The sequence below is a fragment of the Morus notabilis genome, unplaced genomic scaffold (genome assembly GCF_000414095.1).
Source record: "Morus notabilis unplaced genomic scaffold, ASM41409v2 Scaffold159, whole genome shotgun sequence".
Classification (NCBI taxonomy): domain Eukaryota; kingdom Viridiplantae; phylum Streptophyta; class Magnoliopsida; order Rosales; family Moraceae; genus Morus; species Morus notabilis.
The window spans coordinates 45,565-67,813 of NW_010366170.1; the positions used below are offsets into that span (position 1 = coordinate 45,565).

Sequence of the window (22,249 nt, forward strand, 5' to 3'; positions counted from 1 at the left end):
GATTCTCTAACGCTGTTGACATTCAAGAGATTCTTTGTTGATCTACTCACCTGCAATGTTTTGGGCCCAATCTTTTCTATGCATGCATTTAAGAGTAAGATAAGAGAGAGAACTGCAATAAATCTCTTCTTTTAATCGGATTTATTCGAAAAGATATCCACCGATATCTCTTCTTTTAAAACGATATCAGAATGATTGTTCTTAGAGATATGACAATGAGACTGCTGTAAAAGAAGATTACTAGCATTGATATCATCATGAGTGGATTGATAAATCAATGTTTTGAGAGCAGATGGAGTAGGATCATGAAAGATCAAATCAATGCTTGAAATCTCAATACAATTGTTCTGCTGGGAGTGCTTATTCAACTTCATTGAGTTGTCGGAGAAAGAATCAGTGGATCTTCCGCCTGGCCCATCCATGAAAAAAATGAGAAAAAAAAGAAGGAAAATGGGGAACAAAATGAGAAAAAAAAAGGAAGAAAAATGGGGAACAAAATGAGGAAAAAAATGAAGAAAAATGGGGAGCGAAGATGGTGAATTTTTTCAATAAAATGAAGAATTATCTGATTAGGATGGTATAAGCGTAATTGCGCTTTCAATTCTCACTAAATAAGTAACACGTAACAATTTCGCCACTTATTGTAACAGAAGGGAAAAACTTGTTAACGGAATAAAGATAAAGACGAACATATGTTACGTTTTAAAATTCAGAAGACAAAGTGTTACAAATGTCATAGTTGAGGGAGAATTTTTGAAATTAATCTTTTTTTTTTAACATGCTACGTTAGATGGACTATATGGATTATTCATGTAGATAAATGGTAGCAACAAACCATATAAATGTATATATGTATATATTATATAATATGTGTATATGTATAGTGAGACGGAAGCAAACATACAATCATACACGCGCTGAAGAAAGAGAGTTGACAACGAAAGGGAATTAATTTCAAACTTTAGATTTGGAAAATGTGGTAAAGCAGAAAGTTCATAGCTCGTGTACATTTAATGCGACTTTTCTTATCCAATCGAAGCTACAGCTTCTCTGAGATTTCTGAAGCGTCATTTAAGCTTTCGCACATGGCCGACGAGGACCAAGAAACAAATTTGAAATTTCTCCTTATTCCATTTTGTTCCTCCCAATACTATTATTATTTTTATTATTTATTACAAAGTCAGAACAACTCGATTAAATTTGACAAATTTTATAAATTCTTGCTTAAGTTTGTTACTTGTATCAATATATTTACTGAATTTTAAAACATGTATGTCGTGCCCCTTAAATTTTGTTATTTGTGTCAACATACTTTCTGAGATTAATTCCGTTAAGTTCTTTTAATAAAAATGCTTATAAATACCTCTGATTTTTTTTTTCAATTGTGTCCATATGTCCTATGAACTTTAAAATAAACCTATTTTGCCTCTTAAATTATGACATGTCTCCAACTTTTCTCTCCCCATCTTGATTTATTAGTTTTTTAAATAAAAATATTAATATGACCATTAAAGTACTAATTATCTATGATATTTGACCATTAAAGTTTGTTAAGTTGATAGGTTTCTTAAGATTTGTGTTAATTTTTTTTAAAATGTACAATAAAATAAATGACCTGAATGGATTTAAATTTAAAAATGCTATGTATTTATAAAACATAAACACGTTTTATGTCAAGCACTTCTATCTAGGTAAAATATTAAGAAAAAATAACAAAATTCATTATATTATACAGATTTACTCTTCATTTTTTTTCTCTTTATTGCCTCTAATAAACTAATATTTTGAGAATTGATGCTTAACTAACATTTTTAGATGAGACAGTATTCAATAACCCTTAAATATCATAAATAATTAATAATTTAATGGTCATATCAATATTTTTATTCAAAAAATTGATAGAATCAAGATGGAGAGAAAAAAGTTACAGACGTATAATAGTTCGGGGGCAAAATAAGTACGTTTTAAAATTTAGAGGATATATTAATATAAATAATAAAGTTCAGAGAGCATTTATAAATATTTTTGTTAAAAAAAAGAATGCTGACACAAGTGACAAAAAATAATTTAAAAAATTTGTCCGTTAATATTACATCCAAAAATATAAAAAAATAAAAAAAACAACAAAAACATATAACGTTTATATTATAGTTGTGCTAAAACGCAGTACATGTCATGTAAAAAGTTATGACAGACGAATCATATAGCTCACAAAAAGCCAAGTACTCCCATGCTGGAGATAAAAATATTTTACGTCTCAGAATGAAAGAAACTGATCATCATCATAAAGAAAAACGACGAAGAGATTGCAAATTCCAAGACTTTTACATTCACAGACAGACTTTCGATTTCTCCTCTTTTACAACAAAAATTCAAATCAGATTCACATGCAGCCCTAGTTTTTCTCACATCAACGGTAAAAAAAAAAAACAAAAAATGAAAGAAAAACAAAAGAAGAGAATCAAAAGCTCTACAGAAAAAGACAGACGCGAAATTTTAGAGTTAAAAAGATTAATTTGATCGGTTAATTATATATTAATTATTTCGTTAATTATTCTCAAATCTCATTACTGACCATGGTTTTGTTCTTATTGTTGTTCTGCACCAAAGAGTTCTTGCAATGAGCAATCGCGCCTTGAATTGCACTCTGCAGTTCCTCCATCGACGACGTGTCCGCGTAGTTGGACATTACTCCTCCCTTTCCACCGCCGTGTCCCGGCCTGCAGAGCACCCCGGAGTGGCTCGGCGACGACCGGATTGACGACGGGCAGCTTGAGATGCAACTCTTCCTTCTAGGATACCTCAAATTCCCCGAGAACGAATGCGAAAAACCGCCGTTGTTGTTGTTGTTGTTGCCGTCTTTTCTCGTGTTCTTGCCCGGTAATTGATCGGCTCCTCTCGCCGACTTCTCGGATTTCGTCGAAAAGGAGATCGCATTCGTGGTCGTAGGTGCTGGGACGGTCATCAACCGTCCCAGTTTTTGTAATTGTTGTTGCTGTTGCTGCTGCTGTTTCTGCGATATTTTTTCGTACAAGGGCTTAACCTTTTTTAAGTACTTTCTTATCACCTCCTTCGCCGTCGTGCTCATTCGCTTAACGGACGACCCGGAAACATTGTCTGGATCTCCGCCACGGTGTTGTTTGGGCTCTTTTTTGAATACGGACGAGAATCTCGCCAGAGAGAAATACTTGTTAGTGCTTTTATTAGAATTCTTGATCTGGCCACTCAAGTTGATTTGACTTTGAGGAGTGGTAAGGCGCTTGAACTCGTCGTCCTCGGTTACCGAGCTGGCCCTCCTGGAGGAGTCGCAGGACTCCGCCAGAAGGACGAGCTCGCTATTGAAGGAGGAGTATTGGGAGTCGTTGGAGCTCCCCGTGGAGTCGCGGGAGGCGGTGGTGGCGGTGCTGGTGTCGGAGGAGGAGGAGGTGCTCGAGGAGGCGAGGAGGAGCGTCCGGACCATGGAGAGCCGCGGCGAGAGGTGGAGGGGCAGAAGTTGGCCCTTGTAGAAGAGCTCGTCGGCCGGGCACAGCGCGTTCGACGATTTCCGCGGCGAGACGGAGATGGTGAACTCGAAATCGGAGGAGGAAGAGGAGGAGAAAGAGTGGGATGGGGAAGGCGGAAGAGTGTGGGGCTTGGGATTTTTATGGTCTAATAGTGTTGTTCTTCTTTTCCCCATCTTTTTGGTTGCTACACATTATGACCTCAAGAAAGAGCTACGAAGAGGAATATAAGTGGAATGAAATGATAGGAATTGCAAAGTCTTTTAATTGGGAGATTGAAAATAGATGGAAGCCTTTTGTACTAGCTTTTTTCTTTTTTTAGCCTTGAAGCTAATTTATTATGTGATTAATTTGAGTGTCCCACGCGCAATTGTGAGGCGTGGATGAGCATTTAAAGACACGCGCCACCGTATTAGGGCCGTTCTATTAACTATGGTGGTTCATGTGTTTTTAATTTGTACGTCAAGATAGTTGTTTTGAGAAATTAGTTGGTGGATCTAAAGTTGTGAAAGCTCACATGGGATTGTGGGGGAGAGTTTTGATTATTTGATCAAATATTGCCATATACGTGCCTTTTCTTTTGTTTTTTTGTTTTAATTTCTTTCTCTCTCTTCTCTCTCTCTCTCTCTCTCTCTCTCTCTCTATATATATATATATATATATATATGCCTATATGTGTGGTTAGAACTTAGCAGTCATGTGTTTTTGCTTACAATAAGGTTAGGTGTCACGTGCCTTAAACGTGAAAGGTGGGGTTGGATCATGCATGGTTTATATTGGCCCTTATAGAAAGGAGGTTCAACTTTTTCATTATGATAATTATATATATATATATTATCATATATATATATATAATAAGGTTATAGTAGTGAATTACGTGGGGATAAAAAAATGTATATGACACACAGTCAGGTTAGTGTAATTAGTGAGAGCAATGTGTTGCTGACTCATATTACAGTTGTCCAAACCCAATACGTATCATTAGATCCCTTTTACAATCTTTGGTTAATATCCGACCCCATTGTACAGCTAGCTGTGTTTTAATTACGCTCTAAATGCTGTGGATTAATAATTACGATTGTTGAGGACCCATAAAATTGCTTAGCTTTTGGTGATGAGTTGGGTCACTATAATATTTTTATCACACGAATACTAATACGTATTTATGGATGAGTGCATGAATTTGTGTGTTTATCAGGGTTTGAATTTTGATAATTTCGTTTATTGAATAAAGTAGAAATCATAGATCTAACACCATATAAAAAAATACATATGTATACTGTATAAGACCATTATATACAGTGCATATTGAGCATCACAGACCGGTGATTATTAACTTTTTCGTTTTCCCATTCTTTTTAATAGATCCTTAATTGGCGTCTTTCGTAGCTATACTTTTGTTATGAATGAGTTTTGAGGAGAACATTCTTTTTTTTTTTTTTGTAGTACATACTTCTTTTTTTTTTTTTGGTCATAAATGTGGGGGCTTTTTTTTTTTTTTTTTTTTCAATTGTTGAATGAGAGGCTTAAAAAACTATTTGATGTGTTTAATTTTTGCAACTCTAATCAAGTGGCAGATTGCAGCAAAAAAAAAAAAAAACTTTATTTAAGGACTCAAATCGTTATTTTCATCACAGCCGATCAATGGTTAAAAAATAAGAAATATATACCTAGTTCTCTTAATAAGTTTTACTTATACATAATTATATATAATAAATTTGGCATTGGCTAAAGTTTTGTGATTTTTGACTTGTTAATTGTTGATCGGTCTATGATTTTTTTTTTTGTTGGTTTTATTATATTTAAGACAGGAAATCATAGACTATATATAAACTGGATTTGTCTTTTATTATAGAGCTTAGATTAGATTTCACCTGCATGTGGATCCGTGACATGCATTAACGTTAATGCTTTATATGGAAGGAAGATAATAATCAAGTATATTATTGTTTACGCTATATGGTATGGCATAAAATAATTATCACTAATGTTAGTAATTCCAATCTTTTTTTTTTTTTTTCTGTCAATGACATTTAAGAGATTTTGTCACTTACTTGTCACGTGAGAGGCGTACACCTATGTATGCAAAAATGTATAGTTACCACATTTTTCAATACACGGTTTGATATATTTGGAATTACATTATTCATTACATAGTACGGCAATCGAAAAACAAAGTAAGATGATATTCCCAAGGTCAAATGACAATTCCCTCCTAGGCAACAAGAACTTTCTTGCTATGTGAAATAAGGTGCCGAAAGCAAAACATCAAAGTATGATTATTGGGTCATAAGAACACTTTTATCTCTACATCGACTTTTGCACTTGTATCTAAAACTTTTACCGGGTTATGTTTCAAGATATCAATGTGCTATATAATGTACTTTAAGTACATCGAAGTACTATATTAGATTGTCACCTAATTAATCAAGCATTATTATTAGAAGCCGAAGTCATTCTTAGGGGAAAGACTTAAGATTGCAATTTCACATAGTTCAAAGTTAATTTTAAGATTGCTTTCGAGACTCGTATAAATATTTTACACATAAAAATAACACAACTAGATTGTTCAGTAAATTAACCTTTTGACTTCTATTTGTACTCCTATTTTTGCTTATAAGTGTTGTTGACGGTGAAATCTTGTGAACAGAAATACGCTAGATTACCGTCCAGTAATCAGTCGGGTTACCAGCTAGAACACGTAAAGATAACTAAAGAAATGCAACCGGTCGTGTGTGGATCCTAAGAGCGCTCTGAATATGAATGAGGATGCAAATGAATAAGAAGAACGCCAAAAATTCTAGTGGTTCACTCTCAATGAAAGATCTACATCCACTTTGGGAAAATCTTTATTATTTTCATTCTTCTTCGATTACAGAGGTTTTATTCTCCCAATTTTTTTATCCCCTCTCTCTCTGGGGCCTTGCCCCTTTTATATCTCATAGATTACATATTGGAGGAAATTGAGACAGAGGGTTGTCTGGCGGTTTCTCTTGAGTAGCCTATTGTCCTACCTGCCTAGGCTGTAGCTTTTCAATACCTTTTGGACTGTTCATGCACCAACTTTGTCCACTATTGCGGCTCTGTAGATCTTCTGTGATTTCCATTGATCCGTTTTAGGTGGTTTATAGGCTGGTAATCATTTTCTCTGCCGCTGACTTTTCCCAAGCCCACGAGTAACCCAGAGATTTTTCTCTTGTCACCTCAAAGGATACTCTTGGGATCTAGGTCAAAAGGTTGAGCGTCCTACCCTCTGCGTCTCTGTCGTATCACAACAAGTCCAAGCGGAGCCCTTCGTCCCAGTCAACCCCTCTATGGCGTCGTTGGTCTGTTAGGGATTACGATTCATCTATGTCTCGACCGCTCAGAGTGTTGACGGTTGTCTTGTAAGTTGATGGCTGCAAGCTTATTGTTGGTGAGCGTTCCTTCAAGAATTATTCTAAAAATACCCCATACTATCGATCCCTTCCTCATGGGAATGGCACTCAACTTTGAGCCCTGACTCTTAAGTCGTTAACTCTTGTCCGCTGGCTGATGTGGCATACGATGGCCACGTAGAGCTCGGTCGTTGTCGGATGGCAATGTGTATTTTCTGTTTCTTTTAGATGCACAACAATTTTAAACGAGCCTGAGAGGATCATTTCTAAGGAGAGAAAATGAGAAACCTTGGGAAACATTACAATCAATTGGGTAGCTAATATTTAAAAAAAAAAACCAAAGCAAATATAAAAACAACAAAATTGAAATTAATCATGCGTTATACACAAGAATAAAACTACTGTACGCGACGTGTTAATTGCGAATTTGCGAGAGCGAGCTAGACAAACGCGCAGCTCATAAAGCTTACCATGTTATAGGCCCTTCTCCTTCTCACACCGTATTAGGGAATTAGTGGGAATTGTATAATATTATTCTCTTCAATGTGTGATTTTTATTTCTTAAAAATGAGAAGTGCTACATGCACTCATATGTGATGTGTGTGCAAAATTTAGATCGTTCCTTACAATAATATTACGACGGTACAACACAATACGAATTATAATACACTTTATATAATATAGTACAATATAAGCTACGAAACATGCCCTAATAAAAAGATTGGTAGGACTATTGTATTGCATAGATTAATACGAGCGGTAAATCAATACTAATCATGTCATATTATAAAATACTGTTCATTTTTAGTGTATTGTATTGTATTGTATTATATTGGAATTATGAATTTCACTTGGTGTCGGGTCAAAATTTATAATTTTTTAAAAGTTGAGGGGTCACAATACATGTTTATACTTTTTACAAATTGCGATGTGTAGAGTATGGTAATTATTTTGCTTGAGAATTATGACTGTTGGTAAAAACAATAGTTGTAACGAAAGTCTTTTTTATTTAGCAAAGGTGGAAATTTTTAGGATTTTGACAAAATAAAAAAGATGTCTTTATCCCACATCGATTAGAAAGTAAAAGAGAAGGGGTTTGAACCTATATAAATAGATTAAAGCCTTTGTTTCAACTTGTCCTGATCATTAGCACTTGAAGCATTAGGTGACGTTTGGTTCATGGATTAGAATCATAAGATTAGAACCATTTTTTATTTATAGTGTATTTTTTATTAGAGAAAACACTGTAGTGAATCATGAACAATGATTTAAATCGGGTACGAATCTCCCAACTAAACAATTCCTAATTTAACTTTATTCCAAACATGACTATAGATACCAAAACACCATTATCATCATGGATTTCCCCACAAATTAGTAATATTTTATTACAAATTCATCTTATAGTGAAGAAATTATCATAAAGTTCTAACATTCCACTACCTTAATGAAAGCTCTCATATTTGTAGAATATACATAAAAGATATACACCCCACATAAAGTAAATAAAAAATATTAATAGGTTTTTTTTTTTTAACAAAACTCAGAAAAAGTTGAAACTCAAGTTATAACTTTATTCAAGTTCACGTTCTTTTAAATTCCAACTTTACTCAACTTTATTCAAGTTATAACTTCAATTCAAGTTATAACTCAAATTCAACTCAAAAATTACACTTAAGTCACACTCTAAAAGAACAACCCAAATGTATTCTCAACTCTAATTTTATGTTCAAGAACTCAAAATCTTTTTTTTCTGTTATCTTGTCTCACATTATAATATGTATTTAGTTGAATGCTTTAAGTAAAAGTTTAAACCAAAAACAAAATTAAGAAAAGGTTTAAACCGAAAAAAAATTTAAGAAAAGGTATTGGACTAACGTGTTTTGACAAAATAGGATGTTGATGGAGTGTTCATTGACTGAATGAGGTTCAGTTTGCGATTACTTTTAGCAGTACCGTTATAAAATATAGACGTTTTTCCAAAAAATTGTTCACTTTATTATTTTGAGAAGTTGATTTTTTTTTAAGCTTTTGACTTTCATTTTGCTTTCATTTTTGTTATAAATAAAAGTAATGTTTCTTTTAAAAGCACAACCGTCGTAAGCTAAGCCTAAGTGTTAATACATATAAGAGCATAATAAACTTTGTTGAACTTTACGTTCATGTTGAGTAGCAATTCTTCAAAAATCAAAATCAAAATATGAAAACAACCAATTGAAAATCATGTGCTATACACAAGAATAGGTACTAGTTTGATTCATGAATTTGAACGAAAAATTTTAATCAAAATAAATAAAAATGCTTTTATTTCATACACAAATTTCAGATGGTATTTTGCTCGCTTGGGAATATGAAGTTAAAGAAATACTTTTAATCTGATTTGAGTAAAAGATGTAGGACTAAATTTCCATCATGTAAAGTCTGATGCCTTGACAATTGTTCAAGCTTTGAAAACTAATAATTTCAGTTGTAATAAATTTGGTTTTTGATGTCAACTGTTGAGATTAGCCATCCATTTTGAAGTTTTCTATGGAAGATGGTTAGCTATTTCTGTTGAAGAAATCCCCCACCTTTAAAATTGTTATTGTTCTCATACAATTAGTGGTAATCATTGCTTTAAGTAAATTAGATTGGGTGTCGCCTTAAGGTCTAGTTAGTCACCCAAATGATACCATAGTGTTTGGTTGGTAGATTCGTACTATGATTTGAATTATAGTTCGTGGTTTGCTACAGTATTTTTTCTCATAAAAAATATACATAAATCGAAAATAGTTCTGAATCCATTTACGCCACCACCGAGGGGGGAAAACTTAAGATCTATACTACTCAAGTCACTTGATAATATCTGATCTATTGATATTTAGTGGCATAAATGTAAAGAATTTAAATTTTAGTGGCATACCATGTAATTCCCTCATAATTTATATACAGACATCTTTTTGGTTGTATTTTAAACAAAATGAGTAATTTATGCATATAGTAAAATTTGAATATCAAAATTTAAATTTAGCCAAAATTTTAAAATATTATAAAAATATCAAAATTTTATATCATTATTATCATTATATAGTACAAAATACAATATCATAGTGATAATTATTATTTCATTTTTGCTATATTTATCATTATCAAAATAATTTGGCCATAATTAGTTGATAAAAAGAAATCTTTTCGGTTTATTTAGAAAGCTTGGAGGCCCAAGGTGGGGCTTTCTGATTCCATCCCATTTGGGCTTAACTTAAGGGCTAGCAGCCTATGTTGATCAAAGACAAGGTCCAATTAATTTATATGGGCCAATGTACTAGGTCCAGCACAACAGTCTTCTGGTCAACACAACTTCTGCAGCAACACTTTCCACGTGGCACGTTCGGCGCGAACCGTCGGGTAAAAAAGTTGGAAAAAAAATCCAAAGTTCCGAACAAAGGAAAATAACAAGAAAAGAAAAAATAATTATCAAAAAAAAAAAAAACAAGAAAAGAAAAACAAAAAGGAAAAATCAAAGCAGGCAAGAAAAGCGTGCGCGTGGATTGTGGGTTTGGTTTGGTTTTGGTTTTGGTTGATGATCATCATCGCTTTCCCTTTTGTTCATTCTCTCAAGTCTCATCTCTCTTTCAAAATTTTCACCGCCTTTACGCTCTCTCTCTCTCTCTCTCTCTCTCTCTCTATATATATATATATATATATATATTTCTGTATTTCATAAATCCCTCGTCTCCTAAAAGCTTTGAAATCGAAACCGAGCGGCTTCGTCGTCTTGCAAAATCTCTCCGATCCAGGTAAAATTTGTGTTTTTATCTCAATTCGATTCTCGATTGTAAATATTCTTGATCAATTTCGTTTTTTGTTGTGTTTTTTTTTATCCGATGTTGTTTTTTTGCGTAATTAGCTGATTTTATCAGGAAATTTCCTGTTTTCTAGGGTTTAATTTTGTTAAGCAGATCTGAATATTTCTATTTCGTGAATTTGACGCTTTTTTTTTTTTTTTGGGGAAATTACCAGGAATTATGTCGTTTACGCGAAACTTCCACCCACAAGGGGGCACAATTTACGATGATTATTGGTCCTCATTAGATAGAAACAATTTCAACAATAGTACCAAAAACAGGACCAGAAACTGTAATTATATGAGGAGTTTTAGCAATTTTAATGATTTTAGCAATCCCCAAGATTACCCAGGCAGATATAGGGATTATAACGATAATTCTAGTTATGTGAAGTCTGAAAAGGCACCATCTTGGAAGCGGAGGAAATTCTCTTCTTCCACTTGGGGAGACACTGGCAGACCTTATTTCCCGCCCAATGCATATGACTGCGGTGTTAATCCGGGCCCTCCCACAAGATTCAATTCCGATGCCTCCACGTCGACTTCCTGCAAACGTGACCGCTCGAAGTTGGAGGATGATGAACCGGTCTTTATGTCGAGGGACGAGATTGACAGATACTCCCCGTCGCGGAAAGACGGCATTGATGCCCTGCGTGAGACGCATTTGCGATATTCCTACTGTGCCTTCCTTCAGAATCTCGGATTGCGCCTTGATTTGTAAGCTCTTCTTCTATTTAGTTGGTTTAATATAGTTTTCTTTGTTAATTGAATGACCCTGCTATGTAAATATTTGATTGATGTAATTCGTGTATCTTTCAGGCCACAAACTACTATTGGTACTGCTATGGTTCTCTGCCATCGATTTTTTGTTCGAAGGTCACATGCCTGCCATGATAGATTTGTGAGTTCTCTAAATAACAGTCATCTGATTAAGTTCGTGTATTAATTTGCATCTTTTACAATTTTAGCCGTAAGAAAGTTCCTTTTTTTATTTTCCTAGGGAAAAGAATACACATTTTGTGTTATATGGAATGGACCCATGTTATGATGCCATTACACTAGTCCAATATCTGATATCTGTTGATGTTGAGACATTTACTCACTGGTTGCCTCTTGTGCAGTTGATAGCTACCGCGGCTCTCTTTCTTGCTGCAAAGTTCGAGGAGACACCACGCCCTTTGAATAATGTGTTGAGAGCATCTAGTGAAATTTTCCATAAGCAGGATATGAATTTCTTGTCGTTTCTGCTCCCTGTTGTAAGTATCCCTGGATTCTGGAACTTCCTTTTGCTAATTAATTAAAAAAAAAAAAATTTTTTTTTTCTTTGCTTATTTTCTTTTTCCAATTTTGAATTTGAGCGCACAAACAAAATTAAGGTTGGCGTGCTGATATGACTATGGTTGCATGTTGAACAGGACTGGTTTGAGCAGTATAGGGAGCGGGTGATCGAGGCTGAACATATGATACTTACTACTTTAAACTTCGAACTGAATGTGCAGCATCCTTATGGTTCTCTTACATCTGTTCTTAACAAATTAGGTCTTTCGCAAACTGTCTTGGTGAATCTGGCACTAAACTTGGTCAGTGAAGGGTAAGTTCATCTCTCACATTTTGGTTTTGTTGGATGTACTTGTGTATTTATATTTTCTGTGATACGTTTCCTATCAAATAACTTAGATCATTGTGGGGATAATATTTGTTAGCTCATTATGTAATGCTGTACAATGTATACTCTGAATGTGTTTGGCTTAAGTCCTTATTTGGTAATCTCATCCTTTGCATTCTTCAGGTGTTGTGTGTTTGGTTAGTTTATTGAATCCTGTTACTGCATTTTGACCCGGTAGAAAAATTTTAGTGTAAGGAGTAGGATTTTGACCTTGGATGTCAAGATCTCAAAGAGAAATGCAGATTCTTGACATGTGGAGGAGGCTAGGCCTTGGACCCTTGGGAGAGATTGCACTGGTTTTCTTCCTGCACTCTTATGGCTCGAACTGTGTTTGTGTCGATAATTTCTTCTTTAGAGCAACTACTGTGTGTAGTTATTATGGGTTATTGATTCTGTTGGCATGCATATAATTGCAGGATCCACACAAGATTAGCGTGCTGCCCTGTTTTTCTTAGCTGGAGGATTGATATGCCGTTCTTGGAAAGTTTTGTTTTTTGCATCTGAAGTAAATTGCCAATATATTGCGGATAACTTGACCTTAAATATCACCGCCTTTTGTTGGCTATTAAAATTACCCACCAAACCCAAATTTGTTTTCCTATCTTACCTCTAACTTGCTTTCTAACTATCTTTTAGTGGATTTTCTTTGCATAAATCCTCTTAAGTCGCAGACGTAAGAGTTTGTGACATATTTCTTCCAATCCACTTCGTTTTGGAAAACCATTGTTTAGCAAGGATTGGTATATAGTTTTCGTCCTTCCTGTGACAATGGCCTTTTTTGTGACATATTTCTTCCTATCCACTTCGTTTTGGAAAACCATTGTCTACGCAAGGATTGGTATATAGTTTTCGTCCTTCCCGTGACAATGGCCTTTTTGGAATGTGGATATTGGATACTGCGTATCATTTTACTAACTACTTAACACTGATGACAGACATGATCATGTACTGGAGACCGTTTAGGTCAGTAGAGAAATTTCCTTGTTTTTAAAATTTTTGCACTTTGATTAACTTTATGGCCTGTTTAAGTTATTTTTAAAACTATATCATATACTATATATATATTTCCGAAAAACTAAAGCTTCTTGAGCCCTGAGAATTCTAATGTTTCTTCTTTTTGAATATCAGGATTGTCAGTTTGATTTTCACTTGCAAATGCAACCCATGATTGGTCCAGCATTTTGATTTGTCATAGAAGTTTTACATCTGGTCTCTATGTCTCGAGAGGTTGTGGCTGGCTGCTCACCTTGAATCCTCTAGTTATTGTTGATTTAAAGGGCGCGTTTGGAACTCGTTTCAAAATGATTTTATTTTTTGTATGAAAATGAAAATGAAAACATTTTCAATCTCATTTTTAAAAATGCGTTTGGTAATTTTATCAAGAGATTGTTTTCAGTATAAAAAAACTCATTAATGTCTCTCTCTCTCTTTCTTTCTGCTCGAGAGAGGAGAAAACGAAAACAAAAACTGAAAAATAATTAGAAGTCGTTTTTCATTTCTCTCATTTTACACTAAATTAAAAAATCGTTTTCATTTCTGTTTTTTGTCTTTATTGCGCCAAACGCCGTTTTGGAGACGTTTTCATTTTTTCATTCTTGAAAAACGTGAAAAAAAACGGAATCAATTCCAAACAGGGCCAAAATGTTTTCCTGTCTTGTTGGATATTGGAGCTTGGGAGTTTAGAACTTGGCCAGATGCAGTTTTGCCAGGTCTGAGTTGTTATCTGGGTCTCAAAGTGTGCTTCGAGTTCATAGAGGTCGTCAAATATCCTGTATTATTCATCCTAGGATGGTAGTTAAAGACTCCAATCCCTTCTTGGGTTGCACTGGTTTGGGAAATTAGAAGTAAAGAGGAAGAAGAGACTGAGGGAGGAAGAAAAGAAGAGAGTCGAGAGAGACCGCTTTAGGAAACACAGTTATTGTAATGGCAAGGGATGGTGGCTGCTTCATGTTGACATTCTTAGAAGATAATAATTGAATTTTTCCTCTGGAGAGTCAAATATATGTGGAGTGTGTACTCAGCCTTCTGATGGATTCTTCGCCGGAATTTAATTTTTGCTCTCTCCGGCGGGGGGACCAAAGGCATTTGGAATATGCTAAACCATATTCTCCTTTTTTTTTTTTTTCTCTTGAGCAAATCCATATTTTTTTTCCCTTTCTATAGATAGATTGAAGAGGAGAAAATGAAACAAGAAAAGAAGGATTAACTTAATTTTCATGGTACAATATGTGTATATTTCTTCCACTTATGTTTATTTCTTCCACTTATGTTTATTTCATCTAATAATTTTTAAATCTTTTTTAATCACTAACTATGTTTATTTTCTAAAATGGATTTTTTTTTCTGGAAAGTATTATAAAAGATTAATTTGAAGACTTGCTATTTTCCTTTAATTAAGCATTCTATTTTCATTATTAGCAAACATTTTGCGCAGTTTATGAGTAAGTTGAAAATATTGATTTTCTAACGTGTTTTTCCTCTTGCTTTCCTGAATGTGGTTCAAATTTTGCATTGTACTGGGCATGTGATTTTTGGTGGAGCTGTTTAAGATTTCTCGGCAATTTATATACTCCTACTAAATCTTAATCTCAATGCTATCTATTATCACATCTTTCAATTCCTATTTTTTCAAGAATGAGTCTAAATATTTTATCTAGTTCTTTTTAACCTTTAATAATTACATTTTCTATTAAAAAAAATATGTTAGTTTACTATGTTAAAGGGAGCTCACAAATTAAATGACTATCTTTTTTGTTTTGTCAAATTGAGCTTATCATAATTTGTAATCTTTCTTTAAAGAATGTATAATAGTTTTGAATTTCGTACGGATTCACATTTTCATAGTTCTACAACTAACTGCTACTTTTGCTACTACTAGATTAGCACCATAATGTGTAGCATTACCATTATCACTACATTATCTTTTTGTCGTCATTATCATCACCATTACCATTTCTATATCATTATTATTAATACCATTTTTGCATGATTTGATATGGTAAGACACCCTTTTTTTATATGAAAACAAAAACCGCATAAGCGTGGGCACAACAGGATAACGTACATTTTCACTTGAAAAGGTTCCGAATTTTTATGTAAGTCTGCAGTTTTCATATATCTAAGACCCTCTTCCCTTTACCTCCTCAACATATATCCCAACTAAATAAAATGATTTTATTTATCCTATTGTGACTTAGTTTCCTTCTTTCCTATTCTGATTAGGCTAAATCATATTCAGCGTGTACCCATTGTTTACCTCTTAAACTTCCTCCTTTTTTTGTTTGTTTTATTGGAACTAGGACTATCTTTGACGTCTGTGGGCTGATTTTATTTCTTTCCTTAGCTTTTAGTTCTGCAAATATTTTGTTACTAATATAATTGCCCACCACTAGAAACTAAAATGCGTCCAGTCTTATTGAATTTCCTCTTGATAGAGTTAGATCCCCAAGTTCTGAGAACTATACAATCTTGCTCTCCCTGCAAGAATCTATTGTTTGGTTACAAACAAAATTGAAATTTTGTGCAGAGCATGACTTTAAAATCTGAAAACTTAGTCATGCTATCTTTATTATGTATGTATTATACCAAGTAGACTAGTACAGGATATCTGAGGAATGAGCTAGCTTACAGAATCTTTGTTTACTATGATGTAACGGGTGGTTTCTTTATCTCATGCCTGCAAATATTGCTTTTGGTGGCTGATTATGGATTGGCATATAGTAGTTGGAGTTGCATGCTAAGTGAGCATGAAAGCTTCAACAAAAAAGAAAAAAAAAATGGTGAGCATGAAAGCATGTGTCTTTGACAAGGTTGTCGAGATCCAGCTATTGAGTGGAAACATAAAGGATTTGCTTTGAGAAGTTTAATTGTTTGCAATGAGCTGCTGTATCCTTTTTGCTTTCTCATAATATGTATCTGGAGTAAAATGCCCCTGCAGAAATTTGGGCCTTGGGAGTGTGATGTGTTCTCTAGATGGGTATAACATGTATGTCGTAGTTTTGGTACTCTATCAGCATGCTGCAGAGATTCTTGGAAATTATTCTACCTGACTAGCTGCATTTTTAGTTGGTAAGAAGTAAATGATTTTTTTCCTTCTTGAAAGTGATGTCTGCTTTACTGTCGTCTTGCTTATATTTCTTAATTCCGTATGTTTATTTTGATGCTTCTGTTGCTGGGTACTTCTTATCAATGTCAAAATATGTATGCTAGGATGCAGAAGACAATTCGTGTCCTAACTACTGTTGCTCCTGATGGTTTGGTTTGACTGTCCAAGTGTCTCTACACGTGTGCAGTGCTGCTTCTCTTGCGATCTCTAAAAGCTGACTTATGTTTTGTCTTTTTTCAGGCTTCGGAGCTCGCTGTGGCTTCAGTTTAAACCCCATCATATTGCTGCTGGAGCTGCTTACCTCGCCGCCAAATTTCTCCATATGGATCTTGGTTCGCATCAGAATATCTGGCAAGAATTCCAAACAACACCAGATATTCTTCAAGGTAATTTCTGCGCTAATTGTTAAGTTCTTTCTGTTTGTGTTCATTTGATCAACGTCCTTCAAGCTCACGCAGTTTCTATATGATAACGACATGTCCGACTGTTGATGCAGATGTGACGCGGCAATTGATGGAGCTCTTCTAAAAGGATAAAAGAACACAGTTACTAGGTTTCTAGCTTGCTGGTATACTAGGTTTCTTCTGGTAAAAAGTTTATGTTCAAAGTGGATGAAGTAATCACTTGTCTCTTGCAAAGGTACTGTTTTCTGTCGTGTGGCTGGCCATGGAAAGTACAGATGTCGAAAGGAACGGTGATCTTATAAGTGAACTCTTGTGAGACGGTAACTCAATGGAATGACAAATTTGCATTTCTTCTGTTCTTTTGTGTTTTCGACTTTTGTTTCTGAAATGCAAACTTGTATTTGTGAAAGCCGGCATAAAATGGCAGAAAATAGTGAAGGCAAAGAGGCGAACCATGGATTGGCGATTGGGAACATGAGTGAGTGGCTACTCCATGATTTGACAATGGAATTTGTTGGTTTCACTTTGCGAATAGAGTGGATAATCAAATTGGACTCGAGAGTCTAAGAGCAAACAAAGGAATGCTAAATTTGTCCTTGAAATGCTTGAGAGATTTTTTTTTTGTTTTTTATTGTTGAGATTGTTTTTTCTTTCTTTTGTTTTTCTTAGGTCTAAAAAATGGCTTTTGGTGGTGGGAAGGAGAGGGAAGATCAATTTGCCACCGCTCAATTAAACAATATAAAGGAGTAATAAGCAAGGAAAAAGCATATTTATCTACACATGACTAGTGACTAGTAAAAAGAGGCACGTGCATGCAATAAGAAAAATAATTTTATGATGCAGATAAGTAAGTTATAATTATATTTTCATTGTCAGAGTATAAATATTATTTAATTTGATCACTTTTTATTGTACCTTAAATACGAGAAAAATAATATGTAAATAAAAAGTATAAAAGATAAGGGTTTAAATAGATATAAAAAGTAAACCATTTTTTTTTTTCAAACTCTAGACTTGTTTAGGAGGTATATTTAAATTAATGATTCTTGATTTTGACATTTGAAATTTAAATTTTATGTGAGAGTTTTACACTATTGTAGAATCAATGATTTAGGTTTGAGGATGCGAAAGAAACGACCCTAAGTAAGAGTAAAAAGTGGATAACGAGTAAGTAAAAAAAAAAAAATTCAAAAGGTGAAGAGCATAAGTTGATATAAAAATTAAGTTATTTTTTTTAAGCTCTAAGTAAGAGAAGATAGTAGATAATTTATAAGTAAAGAGTATAAAAGATGAAGGGCATAAATAGAAACACAAATTATACCATTTTTCTTAAACTTTAAGAAAGAGAAAATAAACAACAGCTAACTAAAAAGTACAAAAAGTGAGGGATATAAATGGAAAAAAAAACTTATTTTTTTAACTCAGATATGAGTATGTAATAAGTAAATGAAAAGTAAAAAAAGTGAATGGCATAAACGGAAAAAAAACATTAGTTGACAACTGCATAAGAGACAAACATGCAAAAAGTAAAAACTGAAAAACAAAAATGACAAAAATGAAAAAAAAAAAATTTCATGGCACCTGCTTGCTTTAAGAAGGCTTTTATTATATAGTAGATATAAGCCTATTGTAAATGTTTCTTTTTTATTATTTTTTGGATAATTAAATTTAAATGTATATTTTTATGTATTTTTCATCTTTTAATATTTATTAAAAGAGATAAAACCTAAAACACTTATGTATTTTGTTAAAATACCACTTTTACCTCTCTTATTATGTAAATACCTAAAGCACCCTTTGTGTTTATAAAAACATACTCAGAACACTACTAAAGCAATTAAATTTTTTAAAATATCAAAATTACCCTTTCTAATATTTAATAAATACAATTTAAAACATTATTCAACCAAAATGTTAACTAATATCAATCTGAAAAGCTCCCAAAATAATTGAAGTATATTTTATTGGAATATTTATTTGAGCATTTCTAAATGTTATTTTATTTAAATTTTACTTAAATAATATCTAAAATAACATTTAATATAAATTGGAAAGGATAACATGGTATTTATTAGAAATTTAACTACTTTATGAAGTGTTTTGGGTCTGCTTTTATAAACACAAGGAGTGTTTTGGACATTTACATGATAAGAGAAGCAAAAGTTATATTTTGGCGAAATATGTTGGCTATTTTAAATATTTTGCCCAATTAAAAAAATCAAATGAAAAAAAAAAAAAAAAACTAAATTGAACTCTATCTTGAGCTACAGTACTTGGACCATGGACGACCCTGTTTATGGCCGGTTGGCCCAACCCAGCCTAACATGTATCTTAATATGGGTAGTGGGTTGGATCTTATACATTGTTTGGAAATATCAGATATTTGAAATAAAATTAAGTAAACTTCACATTTTAAAACTATTCTAAATAAATAGTAATTTATGCGTAAATATTTTATTTATCACTAATAAAAAAAATTTACATATTAATAAAAATATTATTTTTACGTAAATAAAATTTTTTTATGCTGTAAATTAGTTTTTACAAGGTGTAAATTAAACAGTTACACAATAAATTATTATTTATTTCTAATAATTTTAAAATCTATTGTTTACTTAGAGGACATTTGGTTTATGTATTCAGAATCATTCTCGTTTTATGTGTATTTTTTGTGAGAGAAAATATTGTAGAGAACCATGAATCATGATTCAGAATCAGGGACGAATATAAGAAACAAACGTCCCCTTAATTTATGGTATTTATTATCATCTCCCTTTTTCTAAAGCTAGGCGAGTCTAAAACTTGAGATAGGCTCCTAAAGAATAAGGAATAATTACTGAGGCATCGTTCATTTCACTAATTTGAGTTTTTAATTATAAGTTTTTATAGTTAAAAATTCTTAAAAAATATTATATCTAACTTTTTCAGTTACAGTTAAAAAATTTTAAAATTAGATTTCAATTTAAATCCATAAAACAAACGAGACCTGAAAGTGCCGTAATATTTTGGTGTGGATCAACTTCTACCAAGGGTCCATAAATAAACATACAGTTTTTTTGCCATGTGGCAGATTAAAAATGAGGCCAAGAAGACTAAAATGTCCTCAAATATGATTATGGTTAGCTTCTTTTTCTCTCTTCTCCAGCCGTGAGCAGATCGACGAGATCTGCTGAGATCTCATATGCGAGTATGGAGATCTTGTAAACTAAATCTTAAACAATCTAAACATGCTTCTAACAAACTCAATAGAATTCAAATCAATATTGCGGAATAGAATCGAAATATCGAATTGAAAGCATACCTCCGGCCATTGACAACTTCTTACGCTCGACAGATATTTAACTCGGATTTGGTGCTTCTAATCCTCACTCAATCTCAAATAGATGGTGTATTTTACTGAATAAGATTGAAAGGCTTAGGGACCAACCAGAAGGGAATGCACTCATATATATATATATATATATATATATATATATGTACTATGTCCATCACAGAGTATTCTTAATCGTGCACAAAAAGTGGGCAGCGGTTATCGACGGTTTTCGAACGTTATTCGCGTCCCTATAATGGTGGAAGATATGTGCCACTATAACGGTAAGTTTGTTTCCTAATATTACGGAAAAAATCTTATAGATCTCCCACTTGGTCCATATATTCCATCATTTATCTCAATAAGAAACAAAATACATGAATCATGGCGATAGGTCCTCTGAAAACGAGTATTATCTTCCATGTATCACAATGCATCATGTCTCTTAAACACTAGCCCATGCAACTTATTAAATAAACCATATGTTTATTCCAGGTCTAAACAATAATGATATTTCTCAAAATAAATGTGTACACTAGAAAAATTAAATATGAGAAAACATCACAATTAGAGTTTTATTGAAAATAACATTCTTTCTTACAACAAAAATAACATAAAGGCACCAAGTCCCATTCTATCTACATGATCCTTAAATTTCAATGGTGGCATGTCTTTTGTTAAAGGATCAACAATCATCAATTCAGTGCTAACGTGTTCAATAACCACTATTTTTTCTTTAACACGTTCCCTTATGGCTAGATACTTAATGTCGATGTGCTTGCTTCGACTACCACTTTTGTTATTCTTAGCCATGAAAACTGCAGCTGAATTGTCACAATATATCCGCAATGGCCTAGAAATCGAATCCACAATTCCAAGCCCAGAAATGAAACTCTTCATCCATACACCATGAAAAGTAGCCTCAAAACAAGAAACGAACTCAGCCTCCATAGTGGAAGTTGCAGTCAAGGTCTACTTTGCGCTTCTCCAAGATACAGCTCCACCAGCAAACATAAATATGTATCTTGATGTTGTTTTTGTGAATCAACACAGCTAGTGAAGTCCGAATCAGAGTAGCCAACCACTTCCAAACTATCAGTCCGTCTGTACATAAGCATGTAATCCTTGGTCCCTTGAAGGTACCTCAACACTTTCTTTGCAGCTTTCCAGTGGTCCATACCTAGATTACTCTAAAATCTGCCTAACATCCCCACAGCAAATGCAATGTCAGGTCTTGTGCAGACCTGAGCATACATCAAGCTCCCAACAATTGAAGCATAAGGAATGTTCTTCATTTGTTCCCTTTCAAGTTCATTTTTAGGGCATTGATTCAAATTGAATCTTTCACCCTTCACAATGGGAGCTACACATGGTGAACAATCTTTCATTCGAAATCTCTCTAAAACTTTGTTGATATAGGTCTCTTAAGACAAACCCAAAATTCCTCAAAATCTGTCTCTATGTATCTTAATGCCAATGACATAAGATGCATCACCCATATCCTTCATATCAAAGTTTTCATAGAGGAATTGTTTCACCTCATATAGCAAACCCCTATCATTGGTTGCAAGTAAAATATCATCCATATACAAGACAAGGAAACAAATCTTACTCCCGCTAACCTTCTGGTATATACATTGATCCATAATGTTTTCTACAAATCCAAATGAGGAGATAACATCATGAAATTTCAAATACCATTGCCGGGATGCTTGTTTCAATCCATTTATGGATTTCTTGAGCTTGTAAACCAATTGCTCACCATTACTAGAGGAAAATCCTTCTGGTTGTTTCATGTAAGCCTCTTCCTCTAATTCTCCATTGAGAAAAGCCATTTTCACATCCATTTGTTGCAACTCCAAGTCAAAATGCGCAACTAATGCCATAATGATACGAAGTGAATCTTTCTTAGATATAGGAGAGAACGTCTCATTGTAATCGATTCCTTTCTTTTAAGTGAATCCTTTGGCAACGAGTCTTGCTTTATATCTTTCAATGTTGCCTAATGAGTATTTCTTTGTTTTAAAAACCCATTCACATCCTATGGCTTTTGCACCATTAGGC

General features: G+C 33.6%; 2 protein-coding genes across 6 annotated transcripts; one reads left to right on the forward strand and one right to left on the reverse strand.

The window, feature by feature from the left end:
• Positions 1–218: 218 nt before the first annotated feature.
• LOC21395573 (probable membrane-associated kinase regulator 1) lies at positions 219–3,924 on the reverse strand. Its single transcript, XM_010109694.2, has 2 exons — positions 2,576–3,924; positions 219–409 (listed from the first exon to the last, which is right to left on the reverse strand). The coding sequence occupies exons 1-2, from the start codon at positions 3,674–3,676 to the stop codon at positions 371–373; spliced, it is 1,140 nt and encodes a 379-aa protein (XP_010107996.2). The 5' UTR covers positions 3,677–3,924; the 3' UTR covers positions 219–370.
• A 6,436-nt stretch (positions 3,925–10,360) lies between these two features.
• LOC21395574 (cyclin-T1-5) lies at positions 10,361–17,522 on the forward strand. Of its 5 annotated transcripts, XR_002903246.1 has the most exons (8): positions 10,363–10,653; positions 10,877–11,417; positions 11,520–11,601; positions 11,822–11,956; positions 12,116–12,291; positions 16,712–16,857; positions 16,968–17,195; positions 17,286–17,522. XR_002903246.1 is itself a non-coding variant. In XM_024173249.1 (7 exons), the coding sequence occupies exons 2-6, from the start codon at positions 10,882–10,884 to the stop codon at positions 16,413–16,415; spliced, it is 1,041 nt and encodes a 346-aa protein (XP_024029017.1). In that variant the 5' UTR covers positions 10,361–10,653; positions 10,877–10,881; the 3' UTR covers positions 16,416–16,434; positions 16,712–16,792. The 5 variants fall into 5 exon arrangements, 3 of the variants coding, with proteins under 3 accessions (XP_024029017.1, XP_024029018.1, XP_010107997.2); XR_002903247.1 differs by lacking the exons at positions 16,712–16,857; positions 16,968–17,195; positions 17,286–17,522 and adding exons at positions 12,783–13,329; positions 13,495–13,649 and having other exon boundaries at positions 10,361–10,653; XM_024173249.1 differs by lacking the exons at positions 16,968–17,195; positions 17,286–17,522 and adding an exon at positions 16,304–16,434 and having other exon boundaries at positions 10,361–10,653; positions 16,712–16,792.
• The last annotated feature ends 4,727 nt before the right edge of the window (positions 17,523–22,249 follow it).